General features: G+C 34.1%; 1 protein-coding gene across 1 annotated transcript in view; it reads left to right on the top strand.

The window, feature by feature from the left end:
* NUP155 (nucleoporin 155kDa) overlaps positions 1–20,276 on the top strand; it is a 69,238-nt gene that overhangs the window by 11,358 nt on the left and 37,604 nt on the right. The window contains exons 5-14 of the mRNA XM_012649456.1: positions 5,596–5,688; positions 6,152–6,318; positions 7,061–7,166; positions 8,022–8,095; positions 8,382–8,473; positions 10,311–10,408; positions 10,897–11,049; positions 14,818–14,918; positions 17,559–17,729; positions 19,685–19,795. Of these exons, the coding sequence (XP_012504910.1) occupies positions 5,596–5,688; positions 6,152–6,318; positions 7,061–7,166; positions 8,022–8,095; positions 8,382–8,473; positions 10,311–10,408; positions 10,897–11,049; positions 14,818–14,918; positions 17,559–17,729; positions 19,685–19,795 (1,166 nt within the window). The remainder of the gene's footprint in view (positions 1–5,595; positions 5,689–6,151; positions 6,319–7,060; positions 7,167–8,021; positions 8,096–8,381; positions 8,474–10,310; positions 10,409–10,896; positions 11,050–14,817; positions 14,919–17,558; positions 17,730–19,684; positions 19,796–20,276) is intronic.

Here is a 20,276-nt window from a genome sequence, read left to right as displayed (position 1 = left end):
CCTAAATCTTCAACACTGTGAAGACTGAGAGAGATGAGGAAGCTATAGAAGAAAAGTTGGAAGTTAACAGGTCAGTTCATGAGATTCAAAGAAAGAAGCCCTCTCCATAACTTAAAAGTGCAAGGTAAAGCAGCAAGTGCTGAAATAGAAGCTGCAGCAAGTTATCCAGAAGATCTAGCTAAGATCATTGATGAATTACACTAAACAACAATTTTCAGTGTAGATAAAATAGCCTTGAATCAGAAGAATATGCCTCTAGGACTTTCATACCTAGAGCGGAGAAGTCAATGCCTGGCTTCAAAGCTTCAAAGGACAGGATAACTCTCTTGTTAGGGGTTAATGCAGCTGATGACTTTTCAGTTGAAGCCAGTACTCAGTAGCCATTCTGAAAATCCTAGGGCACCTAAGAGTTATGCTAAATCTACTCTGCCTGTGCTCTATAAATGGAACAACAAAGCCTGGATGATAGCACATTTGTTTATAGCATGGTTTGCTGAATAGTTTAAGCCAACCGTTGAGACCTGCTGCTCAGAAAAAAGGTTCCTTTCAGATATTACTGCTCATTTATAATACACCCAGTCACCCAAGAGCTTTGATAGAGATATACAAGGAGATTAATATTTTCATGCCTGATAGCACAATATCTGTTCTGCAGCCCATGGATCAAGAAGTCATTTCAACATTCAAGTCTTATTTAAAAAATACATTTTATAAGGCTATAGCTCCCATAGTTATTCCTCTGATGGATCTGGGCAAAGTAATTTGAAAATCTTCTGGAAAATATTTACCATTCTAGATGCCATTAAAATATTCATGATTCATGGATTCATGGGAGAAGGCCAAATATCAACATTAATAGGAGTTTGGAAGAAGTTCATTCCAACTTTCGTGGATGACTTTGAGAGGTTTCAGACTTCAGTGGAGGAAGTTACTGCAGGTGGAATGGAAACATCAAGAGAAGGAGTAGGAGGTAAAAAAAAAAAAAAATAGCAAGAGAACTAGAATTAGAAGTGGAGCCTGATGATGGGACTGAATTGCTGCAATCTCATGCTGAAACTTGAACAGATGAGAAGGTGCTTCTTATGGATGAGCAAAGAAAGTGGTTTCTTCCTCCCATACTCCCAGGATTGGAGCCCAGGGCATCCTGCCAGCTGTGCCTTCTCTGTCCCTGTAAGACGTCCTTCCACGTCAGGACTATCTTTCAAGGTTGTCGCGTGCTATGGTGTAGTTCACCATGTCAAGCTGTTCTACCCACAGTGGGATGAAGCAGCTGGGGCCTTATTGGGCTCTAGCCTTCTGTCATGAGAAGGGTAATAGAGAAAAGTAGCACAGACAGAAATGCTGCTGGCCAAACAAATATCAAAGACAGCCTGGGAAGGAAAGGTCTTTGTGCGGTAATTCATATCTTTAATTTATTCAAGTTCATCAGTTACTTTATTATTTTTTTTTAACTCATGGAGACTTTTACTCTACTGCTTTATTAGGCCAAAATACTGCCATTCTAGGTAGGGTTTTATCATCCCATGGACTACCTCGGCTTTTAATTTAAAAAAAAAAAAAGAAGAGGGTAAGAAAAGGCAAACCTTTATACTTGAAGCCAAGTTTAAGACGAGAGACGAGAGAGAGAGAGATGGGGGGAAGGAAGGGAAGGAAAAGAAGGAAGAAAAAGAAAAGGCAAACCTGTTCTAAGTTGTGGGACAGAGAGCTAGGTACTTTGTCACCCCTAGGAGGTACTGAGGCTACTACTATTTAAAGCAAGGACTCAGGTGCTAGTGGGAGTGGGCAGTGGACTCAGGCTTAGCTACAGTATATAAGCTAAACCTTCCAGACCTGCCTCTGGCCCTTGAGATCTATTGGGGGAGTTTTGTCCCTGCTCTTCCTCAGGGAAGAGGTTCCCCCAGTTCCCTCTGATCATGGCTGATCTGGGAATCACAGGAAAGCACTTCAGGCAGCTTCCCTTGGGCCACCCCCAGGTGGTGTTGGAATGTTGTAGTATAGGTTTCCCAGGCTAGCAGGGGTGGGAATGGGTGGGCTCTGCAGGATGAGGGAGGGGCACGTCCACTGAATTTCTTTCTTGTTTTACTATGATAATCTAGCTTTTATTATAATTTTTAAAACATAATAATTTCATGAGTCAAGAGTATCGAATCAGTGTTGGATATGCCACTCAAGGCTGGGGAGAGGGGCTGGCAGCTCTGGGTATTAGGAGAAGGGAGTGGGTACTGGCATAGAGATGGCTGTATAGAATATTTCTCATGAGGTAGCATATGGTATTTTGAAGGTAAGACTTTCTGAGTTTATCATGTTTTAATTTGAGGGACAGGAAGTAATGAGTCATCACAAGTTCCTCCCTTATCTAACCCTATGGAAGTGAGAGTCTCAAAGGAATGCCCCATCCCAGGAGCTGGGGCTGACTTGATTGCTTCTAGACAGGCCTGTCTCAGTGCTTGCTTGTCCCCTCTCTATGGTGCCAACCTCCTTACCATCATTGCTCCATTGAGATGAAGCCAGGTTTTTCATAGTAAGAGTCAATATCCCCTCTTACCTTGGCTTCCTGTTCTGGGGTTGGGGAGGGAATCAGTGGTATTAGAGATGACTAGAATGTCATGAATTTGAATTTCATTTAGCTAAAAAATAGTATCGTTGGAAAAAGGATGTGGGGAGAAGGCCTCTTGCCCTACACACATTGAGACAGATCCCAACTGGTCTCTGATCTTCTTTGTAGAGATTCTATTGGTTGAATGCCTAAAGAGGTAGGTAGATGGCCTTCAGATCGTACCAGCTTCGCTAGCATTGTTAACCAACTGTTACAGGCTCTGGAAATAAGAGATCTTAATTGAACTCATAAAAAGAAAAGTAGTTTCTTGAGATCGAATCTACTTTTGGTGAAGACGCTGTACACATTGTTGAAGTGACAGCAAAGGATTTGGAATACTGCATTACCTTAGTTGATAAAACCGTGCCAGGGTTTGAGAGGATTGACTCCAATTTTGAAAGTTCTGCTGTCGATAAAATGCTGTCAAAGGGCATCACATGCTACAGTGAAATCTTTCATGAAAGGAAGAGTCAATTGATGCAGCAAACTTCACTGTTGTTTTATTTTAAGAAATTATCACAGCCAATGCAACCTTTAGCAACCACCACCCTGATCAGTCAGCAGCCTTCAGTATCGAGGCCAGACCCTTCACCAGCAGAAAGATTAGGACTCACTGAAGACTCAGATGATTGTCACATTTTTTAGCAATAAAGTATTTTTTATTAAGGTATGTACCTTGTTTTTTGAGACATAATGTTGCACACTTAGTAGACTGCAGTGCAGTATAAACATAACTTTTATATGCACTGTGTCTCGACAGTATATATTGCAATGGTCTGGAACCAAACTTGGAATATCCCTAAGATACACCTATACTTTATAGATAAGAAGTGAGAGGGGCCAGGCGCGGTGGCTCACGCCTGTAATCCTAGCACTCTGGGAGGCTGAGGCGGGAGGATCATTTGAGCTCAGGAGTTCAAGACCAGCCTGAGCAAGAGCGAGGCCCCCTCCTACTAAAAATAGAAAGAAATTAGCTGAACAATTAAAAATATATGTAGAGAAAAAAAAATTAGCCGGGCATGGTGGCGCATGCCTGTAGTCCCAGCTACTCGGGAGGCTGAGGCAGGAGGATCGCTTGAGCCCAGGAGTTTGAGGTTGCTGTGAGCTAGACTGACGCCACGGCACTCTAGCCTGGGCAACAGAGTGAGACTCTGTCTCAAAAAAAAAAAAGTGAGAGTTGACAGAAGTGAGAAATGTCAGCGATTTAATCCTGTCACATCCTAAAGGGAGATAGCTTCCAATTATCCACCATCTCCTGTTTTAAAATATTTATATAGATTATGAGAAATTTTAGAGATGACATAATTTGACAGAGGTACTGCTTTGCTTATCTTCCTTTATTCCAAGCCATAAGCCAGCTTCACCATTTATAAAGTTCCAACTTCACTAAGGTTTCTGTAGTCAAAGGTGACTTCTTTGGTGTAGCAGTGTGACTAAATGCTTTCAGTAAGGTTTTTGTTAAGGAAAAATCTTTAAGTTTTCATAAAGTTTAAGCTTTGTAAATCTATTGTGAAATATCAGGTTTATTTTGAGGTCATTAAGGTAGAAGGTCAGTTCCTTCAGCTTTGATGACTTGAGTCTTGACACATAAAGCTGCAGCTTTTATGCTTCTTAGTGTGTTCATCAATGAAATTAACGCCAAATGATGACATAAGCATTGTTTTATTTTCTGTGAAATAAAAACCTTAAGTAGGCGAAATGTATACACATAAAGAGATGTCCATAATCATAATGTAAGGTGTATTTCCTTTTATTCCTATCAGACATTATTTTTGGATGTCATAACACGATGACAGTGATAATTGCACATAACGTCTTGTGCCATTCCACATATTTTAATATTAATATGTTAGATGAATTAACATAAATTTTGTGCTTTGTTTAGTGTCTCCTCTGAAACTGAATTTATTCTTCTCTGAAAGATGTGCATAAATGTATAAATATCCTTCTAGACTCCTATCAATGTCCTAGCATTTTCTCTAGTGGATATTATAGGTCTAAGTTTTATTTCCTAAGATTATCTAAATTTTATTTACCACACTTCAAAAATGAAATCTTCATATGTTTTAATTGTGGTAAATACACATCACACAAACTTTGCCATCTTAATCATTTTTGAGTGTACAGTTCAGTGGTATTAAGTACATTCACATTGTTTTGTAGCCATTGTCACCATCCATGTTCAGAATTTTTTTTGTCTTACAAAACTGAAACTCTGTACCCATTAAATAATAACTCTTGTCCCTTCTTCCCTCAGCCCTTGGCAACAGCCATTCTACTTTTTTTTTTTTTTTTTATTTCAGCAAATTATGGGTGTACATATGTTTAGGTTACGTGTGTTGCCCTTGGTTCCCCCCCCACCGAAGTCCGTGTCTACTTTTTGTCTCTATAAATTTGACTACTCTAGGTTTCCTTATAAATGGAATCATATGGTACTATACTTTTTTTGTGACTAGGTTATTTTATACAGCATGTCCTCAAGGTTCATCTGTGTTGTAGCATGTATCAGAATTTCCTTTTTAAGGCTGAATGATATTCTACTGTATGTATATGCCACATTTTGTCCATCTTTCAATGGACACTTATTGATGAATGCTAGGAAAATGGATATACAAATATGTCTTTATATTTTAATAAGCCTAAACTATTTTGTAATATAACACTGTTTTATTAATTAATTAATTTATTTATTTATTTATTTATTTTTAGAGGTTAGTCAGATGAAGCAGTGGGAGTGAAGATGGAACTATAACCCTGTTTTAAACAGCATTAAATATTGAAATGATTGTTTCCTAAGGTGGTTCTTTACTAATATTTACTTACTTAAATGATCATACATAGTAATATTTTAACATCAGAATTGACTAAACTGGATTCAGACTTTTCATAGACTGTTTAATCCATAGCTCATTTAAATGGTATAACTGTATTCTGTTAGTGCTTAGGTGCTGGATGTTTTTTACGAAAATAATTCCTGTCCTGTGTCTACTTTATCTTAGGCATCTTTCAACCTCATGTACGGCACCTCCTGGTTTTGGCGACCCCTGTAGATATAGTAATTCTTGGACTCAGCTATGCTAATTTGCAAACAGGTATGGCAACCCACATGTTATGTTTTTTAAAATAACAATATTTTGGCCAATTAATATTATAATTAAAAACTAATTTGGATAAAATGTTGAATTCCAGTAATTCAGATTAATGATTACTGCTACCAAATCCTCAGGTGCTTTTCTAAAACTTTATAATTTGGGTTAGTTTTTTGTTTGATGTTTTACTACATTACATGTATGTGTGTGTGTGTGTACACACACATATACTTAAATACATATACTTACACATATACATATATAGCAGGTTTTATTTAACTAGAATTATCAATTTATTTGTATCAAAATTCTTACAGTAATTTAAGAATGTATGTCATAGAAGCTTTTGACTATGTCAATAAGAATTTAGTGAGAATATTAATTCTGAAGATAATGTAAAGATTGTTTTAAACTGTCAAATAAAAGGTAATAAACTGATTTATGTATTCTTTTTTAAAAAAAATAGGTTCTGGAACTCTTAATGACAGTATGTCTGGTGGAATGCAGTTACTTCCAGATCCTTTATATTCTCTTCCCACTGATAATACTTACCTTTTAACAATAACTTCCACTGATAATGGCAGAATTTTCTTGGCTGGAAAGGATGGCTGTTTATATGAAGTAGCATACCAAGTAAGTCTGACTTTTTTCATTTTATTTTATTTTTTATTTTAGGGATAGGGTCTCACTTTCACCCAGGCTGGAGTGCGGTGGCATGATCGTTGCTCACTGTAACCTCAGATTCCTGGGCTCGAGCAGTCTTCATGGCTCAACCTCCTGAACAACTGGGGAATCTGACATTGATTAACATTTTTTTCCTCTGTCTTGACCGAGTAGGGAAAGATAGGCTTTTGTTTTTATTTTCTAATTATATAAGGACATTAATGTATTTTTATGGAAAATATTCGAGCATACAATTGACAGTCCTCCTCGATGATACCATGCCTACAAAACATAGTTCTGTCCTCAGAGGTAAAGGCCATTATCAACTCTGTATGTCTTTGTAGAACATGATATATATATTAAAAGATGTATATATAAAAATATCTATACATGTATTTGTGTGTATACACAGATACAAATACATAGTGTATTTTTGGAAATATGTGTTTTTACTTGGATTATTGATTATGTTTTATTTCACAATTGACTTTTCACTTAACGATATATCTTGACAGTCTTTCCTTGTCAGTATTTTGTTGATATTTTTAATTATGGATCAAACTTAGTATTTAATTTTGAATAGTATGTCTTGCTTTATTTATCATCACTGAATTTCATGAAGATTTGAAGATTTTTATAAATATGGGTATACAGTAGTTATTGTGAGGGAATTATATACCTTTACAAGTCTTCTTTTATTTTTCTCTTTAAGGCAGAAGCAGGTTGGTTTAGCCAAAGATGCAGGAAAATAAACCACTCAAAGAGCCCACTTTCTTTCCTTGTTCCTTCCTTGCTACAGTTCACATTCTCTGAAGATGGTAAGTAGAAAACAGTAAGTTTGGCAAATTTTTAACACATCTTTGCCTCAACATTTTCTTCAGAAATTGTCATTCTTGATTGAAACAGTTTGTCATATGAAATAGCATTTGTTATAAGGTCTCTTAAAAGGTAAGGGGATTATAAAACATAGAAAAAGTATGAGTTTTATTCTTGAGTTACTTATTTCCTGTAAATGTAGCATCCTGGAACACGTGTCCAAAACAACTCTACATACTTAAACCAAAATGTGTGTGTGTATGTGAGAGAGACAAGCATTTAGACATAGACATCTGATATATGTTTTGCCTGGTCTAGAACAGATTCCCAGTAAAAATGAGTATGTGTGAATTTTTAATGAACTGAGATTTAGATAGATGAGATAATTTTAAAATGCTTTGACGAGATAAGACAAATATACCTAAATGTTAATATCATTGAATTTTTAAATTGTTTCTTTTCACACAATAAATTATAAACTAAATTGGAAGTTTCTTGAAGGACCAGATGTAATTATTCTATGTTTTTCTAGTATATAGTAAATATTGTTGAGTAAAGAAATAATCTAGAACTTGGTTTTGGTTTGGCTTAAAATTTATTTAGAGATCATAATAACTTATTCACGATGTTCTTAACCCAATCACAGTATTTAACATCTTTGTTTTCATGTGTTGTCTGACCTAAATGCTTTCCAGCCTGGTCCTTATGCAGGTATCCCAGGACTTAACTACAAAGTGAGAGAGAGAAAGCCCCTGAATGCAAAATTCTAATTCAGCAATTTTAGTTTGTTCTAACTGGCTACTGTGTTCAATTTGTTAATCCTTGTTTTTTGTTGTTTTTTTTTGTCTTACTTTTAGATCCTATTGTTCAAATTGCAATTGATAATTCTAGAAATATTTTATATACACGATCTGAGAAAGGAGTAATACAGGTAAGTATTAATATTATGCTACCATTTAAGAGTTAAAAAATTCCTGTTTTTAAGGAATAAGATTCAGTCGCTTTGAAACTTTTCCTATGACCTGTGTGCTTATAAAAAAACCATTCCAGACCACTTCTTAGGGAGTGGTCTTTTTTTATGAGATTTCATCTCTAAATGTTTTGATAACCTGTATGAAGTACCAAAATTAAAGGATCCCTAAAGGGGAAAAGTTTATTTAATAATATGTGTACAATATATAACTGTGTTTAAGTGAGAATGATTTTTTTATTCACAGGTTTATGATTTGGGCCAAGATGGACAAGGAATGAGCAGAGTTGCCTCAGTTTCACAGAATGCTATTGTCTCTGCTGCTGGTAACATTGCTAGGTAATACTAATTTATTTTCAGACATTTCATTTGTAGGCTTAATTATACTATTTCTATGTAGTATACTAAAATTAAATTATGTTTATGTTTGAAACCGAGAGCTGCTAGAGACTCTTTTTTTTTTTTTTTTTTTTTTTTTTTTGAGGCAAGGTGTCCCTATGTTTCCTAGGCTGGTTTCAAACTCCTAAGCTCAAGTGATCCTCCTGCCTCAGCTTCCCAAGTAGCTGGGATTACAAACAAGTGCCACCGCACCAGCTATTTTATTTTATTCTTATGTTTGATGGTTTGAAACATAAGGCATTCTGGTTTTACTGTGTAAAGTACAGCTTGATGTGTTTTTCTTGGAACTTAAAGTCAAACTTCAGGTGATCTATTACAGGCATTATAGGTATCATGACTCAGGAGCTACGTGTCTAAAAATTCCCCCCATTATAACTACTCATCCTTTTAATAGGCCTACATGGTTCAAGTTTAGTAGGTCTGATTATTGACACAAGTACAGAATATAGAATTTCACAGTTGTAGTATCCTCATTTTATTCATGAGGAGAGTGAAACTAAGGGATGTTAACTTAGGTCTAATCCTAAATAAGTGCTTGAACCCAACCTAGAAGTCAGATCTTCAGATATTCTGTACCACTATTTGCCTATATCCCAACTGCTTTAGTCACCTGCAAACATTCTCTCCCCATAATAAAGGCGTCACATTTTCACTGCTTTTGTTGTCTATGTGTCTAGGTAATTGCTACAATCAGATATCATAGTGAAAAATGAACATTTTATTTTTTGCTCTTCAGTGAAAAAAAATTCTGAAAGCATACAATTCTAAACATAGAGTTTCTTATTTTTTACCTTAACTTGCTTTTGGAAATTTTTTCAAATCCACAGAAAAGTAAAAGAACAATATGATAAAAACTATTATACCCTTTATCTTTATTCATCAACTGTTAATATTTTGCCTCATTTGTTCACTGTCTTTCTTATGAGCCATTTGATAGTAAGTCGTAGCCATCATGATTTTCATCCTTAAATTCTTCAGTTTCCATTCGTGTGTCTTTCATAACACAGTACAATTACCATACTTAAGAAAATCAACAGTAATTCTGTAATATTATCTGCTAATTATACAGTCCATATTAAAATTGCCCAGTGGTCTCAGAAATCTTTTTTATCTGTTTTTCTTTCCATTTCTTTCCAGTCAAAATCAGAGCTCATGAATTGCATTGGTCATTAGTCTCTTTAATATACAACAGCCCCTTTGTTGCCTTTTCTTTTTGATAATGTTGACATTTGAGAGAAAAGGGCAGGAAAGTTATCTATAGAATACCCAAATTTCTGAATTCATCTTTTTCTTTATAATTAGTTTCTTAGTAGTTTTTTTTAGCCAGTATTACATAGATGACGTGAACTACTTACCGCATTACATCAGGAGGCACATAATATCAGTTTTCCCACTGTTGAGCACTTGGTTAAGCTGATGTTCTCCAAATATCTACATTAAAAAGTCCCATTTTGCCCCTTTTTAATTAGTAGTAATCTTTAGAATGATAATGTTATGCTTTGAGAACACTTAATTCCCCACCAGCCATTTACCCAATGATTTTAGCCTTTTTAAATGATCTTTGTTTCAAAATAGGATTACCCTTAACAACAGTAACATAAACAGTATGCATTTAGGAGTTTTTGCCATTCTTGTTACTGTTATATTGCTTTCCTAAGAAGATAGTGTTAAATTATTTTAGCATATTTAGACATATAAAAATGCTGATGGAAAACGTTCATTATAATTTAGTATATACATTTTAACAATATACTTTAGTTTTTCTCCTTTATTTTAGGACCATTGATCGTTCTGTTTTTAAGCCAATTGTTCAAATAGCAGTGATTGAAAATTCTGAATCGCTGGACTGTCAGTTATTGGCTGTCACACATACAGGTATGTTATTTTATTTATTTATCTGCTATAGTTGTTACAACTTTTAATAATCCTCAGATTTGGAAATTTATGATTAGAAATATGTTTTTGCTTGTGTATCAATTATCAAGCCATATTAATAATTTATAAAATTAAAGATTTTAAAAATTAGAAGATTCCTCTGGTTCTGTCTCCTCATTTTATAGATGTAAAACCAGACCTGAAAGGTAAAGTAGGTCACATTTGGTGACAGAATTGGAACATAAGCCTCTTTGGCTTGTCATTGCAAGTTCTTTCCACTGAAATGTATTGATTCACTTCTCATTTCCGAGTGATATTTTCTTAGACATCTGTTTCAGCTAGTAGTCCGGTTGGTGATTTAAGATCAGTCAGGGAAGTGATAGATGGTTTTAACAGAGTTGTGTTTCTTGATGGAATTGTTTCAATAAAACATGTACCTCAGATCCTTTATTTTCTGTTATTGATGCACGATTTTACCCCATCATCAGGTATTAGGTTGTATTTCAGCACTTGTCCATTCAGACAGCCACTGGCACGGCCTAATACACTGACTCTGGTTCACGTCCGTTTACCTCCTGGATTCTCAGCATCTTCAACGGTGGAAAAGCCTTCCAAAGTACATAAAGCTCTTTATAGTAAAGGTAGGTTCTTAACATTATAAGACATTTTTAGGCATTTGAAAATACTGTAAACAAATTACCCAATAAATTTTAGAATGTTTTGGTTTTTATCTAGGTACTCTTTTTATATTAACATTATATTTTGAACATTTTCAGTTGTTATGGATATGAAAATGATAGTAATTTTTTAGTTTTGCTTTAATTTTAGCGTGTTATTAACTTGGTATATGAACTCACTTGTCAAAGTCAGTGTTATATCCAGTGTACTACATTCTGAACTTTCTTTTAGAATAGTTAGAAAAGCTCAAATGACTTTTCTGATGCCATGTCTGCTGTGACAGTGTCTTTACGGATATGGAAAGTTTTGCATACAACAATACAAAATCTTGATGCCAAGCTCTTTAGGATTCATAATTAAGTTTGTTTTTTTTTCATAATTAAGTTTTAAAAATAAAATTCTAGTTAAACATCAAAACTAGAAAAATTTGTATGTATTTTTCCCATTATGGAAGAGCATTTCTATAACATTTGTTTTCATTTTCTAATTCTTTTAAAGCCTTTTCTGTGCTTGTTCTATCTCTTCTAATATTTCATTTTTCTATACCCAAATGAAACTTTCCTTTACAAACAGAATTTTTTCAAATACATAGTATCATGTACCTTAATAATATTTTTAAATAACAACTTTAGGCCAGGAATGGTGGCTCATGCCTATAATCCTAGCGTTTTGGAAGGCAATCCTAGCATTTTGGGAGGATCACTTGGGGCCAGGAGCTTGAGACCAGCCTGGGCAACATAGTGAGACTGCGTCTTTATTTTAAAAAATTAGCCAGGTGTGGTGGCAAGTGCCTGTAGTCCTAGCTACTAAAGAGGCTGAGGTGGGAGGATTGCTTGAGCCCAGGAGTTTGAGGCTGCAGGGAGCTATGACTGGGCCACTGCACTCCAGCCTGGGCTACAGAATGAGACCCTGTCTCTAAAAAAAAAAAAAAAAACTTTTCAAAAATAAATAAATAGTAGCTTTATTGAGATATAATTCACATAAAGTTCAGCCTTTTAAAGTGTACAATTCAGTGGTTTTAACTTTATTCACAGAATTGTACAATCATCACCATTGTCTAATTCAAGAATATTTTGTTCACCCCAGAAAGAAACCTCATGCCTGTCAGCAGTCACTCCTTGTTCCCCTTTCCCCCTCCCTCCAGCACTGGGAAATCCTAATCTACTTTCTTTATGAATTTGCCTGTTTTAGATGTTTCATATAAATAGAATTATGCAATATGTAATCAGCTTTGACTTTTGCTTAGTGAATGCTTTCAAAGTTCATTCATCTATAGTATGGCATGTATCAGGACTTTCTTTTTATTGCTGAATATTTCATGTGTGAAAGTACCACATTTTACTTATCCATTCATCATTTGGTGGGTTGTTTCTGCTTTTTGGCTGTTACGAATAATGCTGCTAAGAACCCTTTTGTACAAGTTTCTGTATTGGTATATGTTTTCATTTCCTTTGGGTATATATACACCTAGGATTAGAATTGCTAGAACATGTAATTACTCTGTGTTAAAAATGTAAAATGGTCTAGTTGCTTTGGAAAATAGTCTGGCAGTTCCAAAACATTGAGGAACTGTCAGACTATTTTCCAAAGCAACTAGATCATTTTGCATTCTTAACTGTATAAGGGTTCTGGTTTTGCCACATGCTTGTCAACACTTGTTTTCTGTCTTTTTACATCCATCCTAGTGGGTGTGAGGTGGTATCTCATTGTGATTTCGATTTGCCTTTACCTAATGACTAAATGATATTGAGCGTCTTTTCATGTGATTTTTAGCCATTTGTACATCATCTTTGGAAAACTAATTGTTTGAGTCCTTTGTCTTTTTAAAAATTGGTCTTTTTATTATTAAATTGTAGGAGTTCTTCGTGTATATTCTAGACATAAGTACCTTATCAGGTATAAGATTTGCAAATATTTTATGCAATGCTGTGGGTTGTCTTTTCATTTTCTGTGGGTGTTCCTTGAAGCACAAAAGTTATAAATTTTGACAAAGTCCAATTTATCTGGTTTTTTCTTTTTCTGCTATGTTTTGGGTTCATGTCTATGAAGCTGTTCTTTAACCCAAGGTCATAAAGATTTACTCTTCTTTTCCTCTATGAGTTTTACAGTTTTCACTCTTAACATTTAGGTTTTTAATCTGTTTTGAGTTAATTTTTATATATTGTATGAGGTAGGGGTCTGACTTCATTCTTTTTCCATGTGGATGCCCAGTAGTCTGAACACCAGTTGTGGAAGAGACTATTCTTTCCCCATTGAATTGTTTTGGCAATACTGACTAAAATGAATTGCCCATAAATATATGGGTTCTGGATTCTCGATTCCATTACATTGGTCTTTATGTCTGTCTGTCCGTATGCCAGTAACACACAGTTTTGATTACGTTGTTTTGTAGTAAGTTTTGAAATTGGTAAGTGTGACTCTTCCAACTTTGGTCTTTCCTTGAAAAATGATTTTGACTATTCTGAGTCTCTTGTATTTCCGTATAAATTTTAGGATCAGCTTGTCAGTTTCTGCAAAAAAAGGCAGGTGGTATTTTGATAGTTGAGTCCATAAATCAATTTAGGTAATGTTGCCATCTTAGCTATATTAAGTCTTCAAATCTGTGAATACAGGATATTGTTCCATTTATTTAGACCTTTAATTTCTTTCAATGATGTGTGTACAATGTACAAGTCTTGCACTTCTTTTGTTAAGTTTATTTCCTAAGTATTTTTATTTTTTTAATGCTATTGCAAATAGAATTAAGTTTCAAAGCTAAAAATGTATTCAGGAAAAGATACTGTGGTTTTAATTATGTGTCAGTGCAATGAAATTATAGTTAGGTTTTTGGGTTTTTTGTTTATTTGTTTGTTTTTAATATTAAGGGGTAGTAGGGTCTTGCTATGTTGCCCAGGCTGGACTCAAACTCCTGGGCTCAGGTGATCCTCCCGCCTCAGCCTCCTGATTAGCTGGGATTACAGGTATGTACCACCGTGCCCAGCTTAAAGTGTAGTTTTCAAACTTCTATGTGCTAAAATTAGGGAAACATCTTCTGCCACTTTGATATAAACTAATTTTTTACAAGCCAGTTATATATATTATTAATTAATTAATCGTGATTCCTTCACCTAATATCATCCATTGGACTCAAAACTGATACCACTGAAGTCAGTGTAAAGGGAGCAAATTAGCAGGGGGAGCTGGATTTGAACATAGAAGAATATATTTTAAAATCAAACTGTAATATCAGCTAGATATATTGAGGTCATTGTTTTTATAGTACATTTATTTCTGCCATTCCACTGGCACCTTCATCACTTTTATTCATGGTGTGTTTGAACAAATCAGTACATAAACTCTATTTCATTGAATATTAACTATTATCGATTGTAAGTCATGGCATTTTTTTTATATACCAAATAGGTTTTTTTAAAGTTAATAATTAAGTTGATAAAGCCATTGAATGTAAGATATATCCTAAATTCAAAAATGGTAAAATGTGAAAAAAATAAATGTTTACATGAAAGAAAAATACAGTATAAGATCAAGAACACTTAATGACTCTACCCTGCCAATAGTTATATGTTCTTTCAGGTAATTTATTTTTATTTTGTTTTGTAACTTGTTTGCTTATAAAGATTAATGTTATATATATATATACATGTATTAGTATTAGTAATTTTTATTAAGGTTATTTGGGGATGCATATTATTTGACATCATGTAATAAAATTTTATGTATTAAACTTTTAGGTATTCTACTTATGGCAGCCTCAGAAAATGAGGATAATGACATTTTATGGTGTGTCAACCATGATACTTTTCCTTTCCAAAAGCCAATGATGGAAACCCAGGTAATTTATCCTGAGAATACTAAAGAAATGTTTTTTTAATTTTGAATGAAGAATATATGGTAAGAAACTTTATCCTTTGTTTTATTGCTATTTGCTTCTATAATATTATATCTTTAGAAATCTTATTGAAAAGAAATGTGTCCAGTTAATTCTTTGTTTTTTCTGTTTCACATTAGAAGTTATTATGGTAATCACTAAAAACATCCTTAAAGTAAAACATTGGAACCCTTTTAGAATGTTTCCCATAACATACCTGAAAATACATGTATCTTTTCTGAAATGATCATTGTCTCATTTAAATATAGTTTTTTTAGTTGTTTAATTATGAGGCTGTCCATTATAGTTCTGACTTAGAATTTTATCCTAATAATCTTTTTGTAATTTTGCCTAAATTTTTAAAGTTTTTTTTTAATTATAGAAATTTCCAAGCATACACAAAAGTTTGGTAAATTGAAACTCATATGAGAGAATTACCAGCATTTTTTTCCATTGTATTTCATTTTTCTTCCCTACGTATATAAACTCACACTCAGTTGTCTTTTGGAAGCAAAGACCACCACATACTTCAGGAAGTTGATGTAGTCTTCCTGGGTGAGGGACAAGGCTGCCATGAACTCACCCACTGGGCTCCCCCTCCACCTCTGCAGGCCACCCATCCTAGTCCCCAGCCCATGAGGTGCTAAGGGGAAGCCATGTCTCTTCTTCCCTTTGGTGTCCTCTGCCCACCTCTATCTGTCCTCCTATATATTCCTGCAGAGCCCCTAGAGGCTGCTGATCAAACCAGACAAACCAACCTCTACTGAGGTGTAAATGTCTGATACTGTGTGTTTGGAGCCATCTCTTCACAGGCATTTTTGATTCTAGCTGTCACTGGCTACTTTCTGGTGATTCTCGAACTTGAGCCCTTCCAGTTGTCGGGAGGGGAAAAAGGTGTAAGTAGGAGGAATAAAAACCTAACTTCCAGGGATAGCAGTATGGTTTCTATGAGCTCGGTGAAGTTTCTGACACAGTTCAAGGAGCTGGAGTAGAGACAGGAGGTAGATAAGGAGGTAAGGAGTGCCTTTCTTATTCTTTCCTTTATTCTTTGAACTTGACGGAGCACATACTATGAGCTTTGCTATGAACTGTGAGGATTCAGAACTTAGTAAGATATAAACTCTGTCCTGACTGGGATGCAGTGTTGGAGGAGGGTACAAGTTTGAATCCTGGCTCTACCTGCTCAAACCTTTGGCGAAGAGGACTTAATATGTTTTTGGCCCTCCATTTCCTCATCTGTAAGGGTTACAATAGTACCTACATCTGTGGAGTTATGGAATTAAATAATTTCTTGTGTACAAGGCATTCAGAACACTGCCTGGCACATAGGAAACACTCAATAAATGTTAACTTTTTTTTTTTTTAAGCGAATGCTATACATTATCATTTCAGTTGTATAATATGGGACTTCTCAAATAAATATAGACTTTTATTTTTTTAAAAAAACTACCAAGTATAATATATAAACTTTGATTAAATTCTAGATTTCCACAAATAGCTGTAAAAGACATTGGGACAATAGGGGAAATTTTATATTGCCTGGACATTAGATTATATTGGGGAATTGTCAACATTCTTAAATGCTGTAATGGTATCATGGTTATGTACGAGACCGTCATTATTGCACGAGATGCGTGCAAAAGTATTTAGGGGTGATATGTATGTCACTTACTTTTAAATGGTATAATAAAACAAAAAATATAGGAAGAGAGAAAAAAAGCAACTATGGCAAAATACTAACAATTGTCTGACAGGTATTAGACATATGGACATTGACTATATTTTTTAAATTTTTAAATGCTTGAAATTTCTTATTATAAAGTATTTTAGAGTATTAAAGCACTTTTTAAAAGAAAATATCTTAGCATGGAAAGCAAATATAATTTCAAAAGAACAAAAATCTCCATGTGGCCAGGTGTGGTGGCTCATGTCTCTAATCCCAGCATTCTGGGAGGCTGAGGCAAGAGGATTGCTTGAGGCCAGGAGTTCAAAATTAGTTTGAGCAACATAGCGAGACCCCATCTCTACCAAAAATAGAAAAATTAGCTGGGCATAGTGGTACACACCTGTGGTCCCAGCTACTTGGGAGGCTGAGGCAGGAACATCACTTGAGCACAGGAGTTTGAGGTTGCAGTGAGCTATGATGACGCCACTGCACTCTATCCCAGGTGACAGAGCAAAACTCTGTCTCAAAAAAACAAACAAACAAAACAAAAAAAAAGTAAAAGAAAAATCTACATGTCAGTAAAATATAAGCACTGAACCTACCAGTATAGATGAATCTATCCTGGAAAGATGGTAGAATATTTATTCTTTGGTTAAGAGAATTATAGTTCTAGTAGATAGTATTTACAATTTATCTTAAGAAAAGTTTGCCTTTGTCCTCTAGTATGAAAAAATTATTTATTGTTAATGGTATAGAAGATGCCTGATTAAAAGCAAAGGATAGAAAACTAAATACATACTTTTTGGAGTATTAATATTAATGTATTCTTTATTAAATCTACATTTATTTAGCAATTAAGTCTGTATTTTTTTCTTCTAGAAGCTTTTGCTTTATGTAACTTCAATAAGATAATTTAAAAAATTAATTCTTTTACATAGATGACAACCCGTGTTGATGGTCATTCTTGGGCTCTTTCTGCAATAGATGAATTGAAAGTAGATAAGATAATTACACCGTTAAATAAGGATCATATTCCAATAACTGACTCACCAGTTGTTGTACAGCAACACACGTTACCTCCAAAGAAATTTGTTCTCCTCTCAGCACAGGTATGTACATATTCTGTTATGGTAGAAACAAAAAGAAGAGAAGAAGTGATATTTAATGTTTTTGTCAAGTACACTGAAAGAGTTGCTTAATGAAATCATTTTCTTAAATACTTAGGAATTCTTACTCTTATAGTACTCTTAAGGAATACTTTATAAATATGAAAATGATACAAAAGAACCATCTCTTTGTAAGTGTTATGCTTTTTCTAAAGTAGCATTTCTATCACTGGTAGCAACATAAAATATAGTGTAAGCCAAGTATTTAATATATAATAACTTATATAGTTACAATATAATTATATGACCATAGTAGTGTATAGTAACTTATGTAAGCTAAGTTTTATTTTTAAGAGCAACCAAATATATTTCTTATAAGTTCTCACTTACTCAAAAACATTTCCTTATTATTTTAATTGTTATATAGTAATGCATTGCCAAATTCAAATGGTGAAACGGGAAGTATATACAATAAAATCTCTCATTCAGTCCAGGTCCCTTTCCTCCAGACACCCATGTTATCAGTATCTGTGTATCCTTCCAGAGATATGGTTATACAAACAAAACAAATATATTTTTAAACAAATGGTAACATATATACTGTTCTATACCTTGCTTTTTATATTTCAAAAATATATTTTGGAGACCTTTCCATATTCATATATGAAGTACTTTCTCATTCTATTTTATATTTCAAAGATATTTCTTTGTATGGATGTACCATATTTCACTAGGCCCCTATTAATGGATTATTTTTTTCTATTAAAAAATACAATCTTGTTGGCTGGGCACAGTGGGTGGCTTATGCCTGTAATCCCAGCACTTAGGGAGGGCAATGCAGAAGTATTGCTTGAGCCCAGGAGTTTGAGACCAGCCTGGGCAACATAGCATTACCATGTCTCTACAAAAAAATTTTATTAAAGAAGTTAGCTGGCCTAGTGCACATCTGTAATTCCAGCACTTTGGGAGGCTGAGGTGGAGAATTGCTTAAGCCCAGGAGTTGGAGGTTGCAGTAAGCTATGATCTGGCCACTGCACTTCAGCTTAAGTGACAGAGCAAGACCCAGTCTCTCAAAAAAAAATCCAGCGTTGTGCATATATCATTTCACATGTATGTGAGTAAAGCTGTGGTATCACATCTGCTCAGTCAGAGTGTATATGCTTTCACTAGCGATGTTTGTGGATGCTTGTTTCCTAGAAGCCTCTCTCAGTACAATATGCTGTGTTATTAAGAGATTGACTGTCTTTTCAAGTATTTATATTTCTGTGAACTGTCTATTCCTATTTTATGCCTACTTTTCTATTGAGTTGTCATTTTGATTTATAAAATCAAAATTTATTAGGATTTATGTATCAGGGAAACTAACTTTTTTTTTTTTATTTTTAGCATCAGTTATTTTTCCTGGTTTGTCATTTGATCTTGTTTATTGAAATTTTTCCCATACAGACAAATTTATAAGTAGTCAAAATTACCAATTGTCATTTGGGATTTATGTCAGAGCTAAAAAGCTTCCTCTAAGCTTCATAAAAGAATTCACTTATAGTTTCTTCTCCTTTTCTTCTAGTATTATAGTTTTATTTTTTTACTTTAAATTTTTTGATCTGTTTAGAATTTATCCTGGTATAAGGTATGAGTATGGGTCCAGCTTCATATTTTTCTAAATGGATATACATGGTAACAACATGATTAATAATCTGACTTTAATTCTTTGGTTTGAGGGGCAGCTTTGAGAGAGGTAGTGTTTTCTTATTAAATTTTCTCTGTGGATATATAGATTTAGTGTAGGTTATAAGTTAAAATATAGATGATATTTTTGACCAGTTTACTTTGTATTCTTGAAGGTATTTTTTGTTTGTTTCATTTATTTTATTAAACAAAGTAACAGGGTCAGTTGCTACCAGCCAATTTTGGTAAATCTATTATTCATATTCTTTTTCTTTTTTAAAAAAATTTCTTAGGGGAGTCTTATGTTTCATAAACTCAGACCTGTAGATCAACTGAGGCATCTCCTTGTGAGTAATGTGGGTGGAGATGGAGAAGAAATTGAAAGATTCTTTAAATTACATCAGGTAATTACTTATACTTTTTGAAAAATATGATGATATTTTAAACCATGAAACAGTGAGATTGATAGTTAAATTTTACATAAATTGGGACTAAAATACTGCAATAAACAGATAATCTTAACAATATTCCTTTCTTCGCCTAAGTCAAATGTATACCAACATTTGAAAGCAGGATTAATATGTTATAAGTTCCACAGTAAATTCTCAGCTTTTTATTCTCTGTTGTTGATAATTTTTTATCATTAAAGTCTACTAGTAAGAGTTCGATGTTCAAGTTATTTGATAAATGCATCTTTATTAAAAGCACAAGACATTTATGGATAAGTCCCTTTTTGTTCAATTCTTTGTTTTGGCTTAATGACCTGAGGAAGAAACTTGAGACAATAGTGTGCAGACCTTAGTAATCTGAATCCATAACTAGAGTTGAGGAAATGAAGTGGTTAGTTTAAAATATCGCATCAAAGTTAAGTATACAAACTCTGGA

The sequence above is a fragment of the Propithecus coquereli genome, unplaced genomic scaffold, assembly GCF_000956105.1.
Source record: "Propithecus coquereli isolate 6110/MARCELLA unplaced genomic scaffold, Pcoq_1.0 Scaffold110, whole genome shotgun sequence".
In the NCBI taxonomy this organism is placed as follows: Eukaryota; Metazoa; Chordata; class Mammalia; order Primates; family Indriidae; genus Propithecus; species Propithecus coquereli.
Note: the sequence above shows the minus strand (reverse complement) of the source record. Positions and strands in the feature narration are given on the sequence as shown.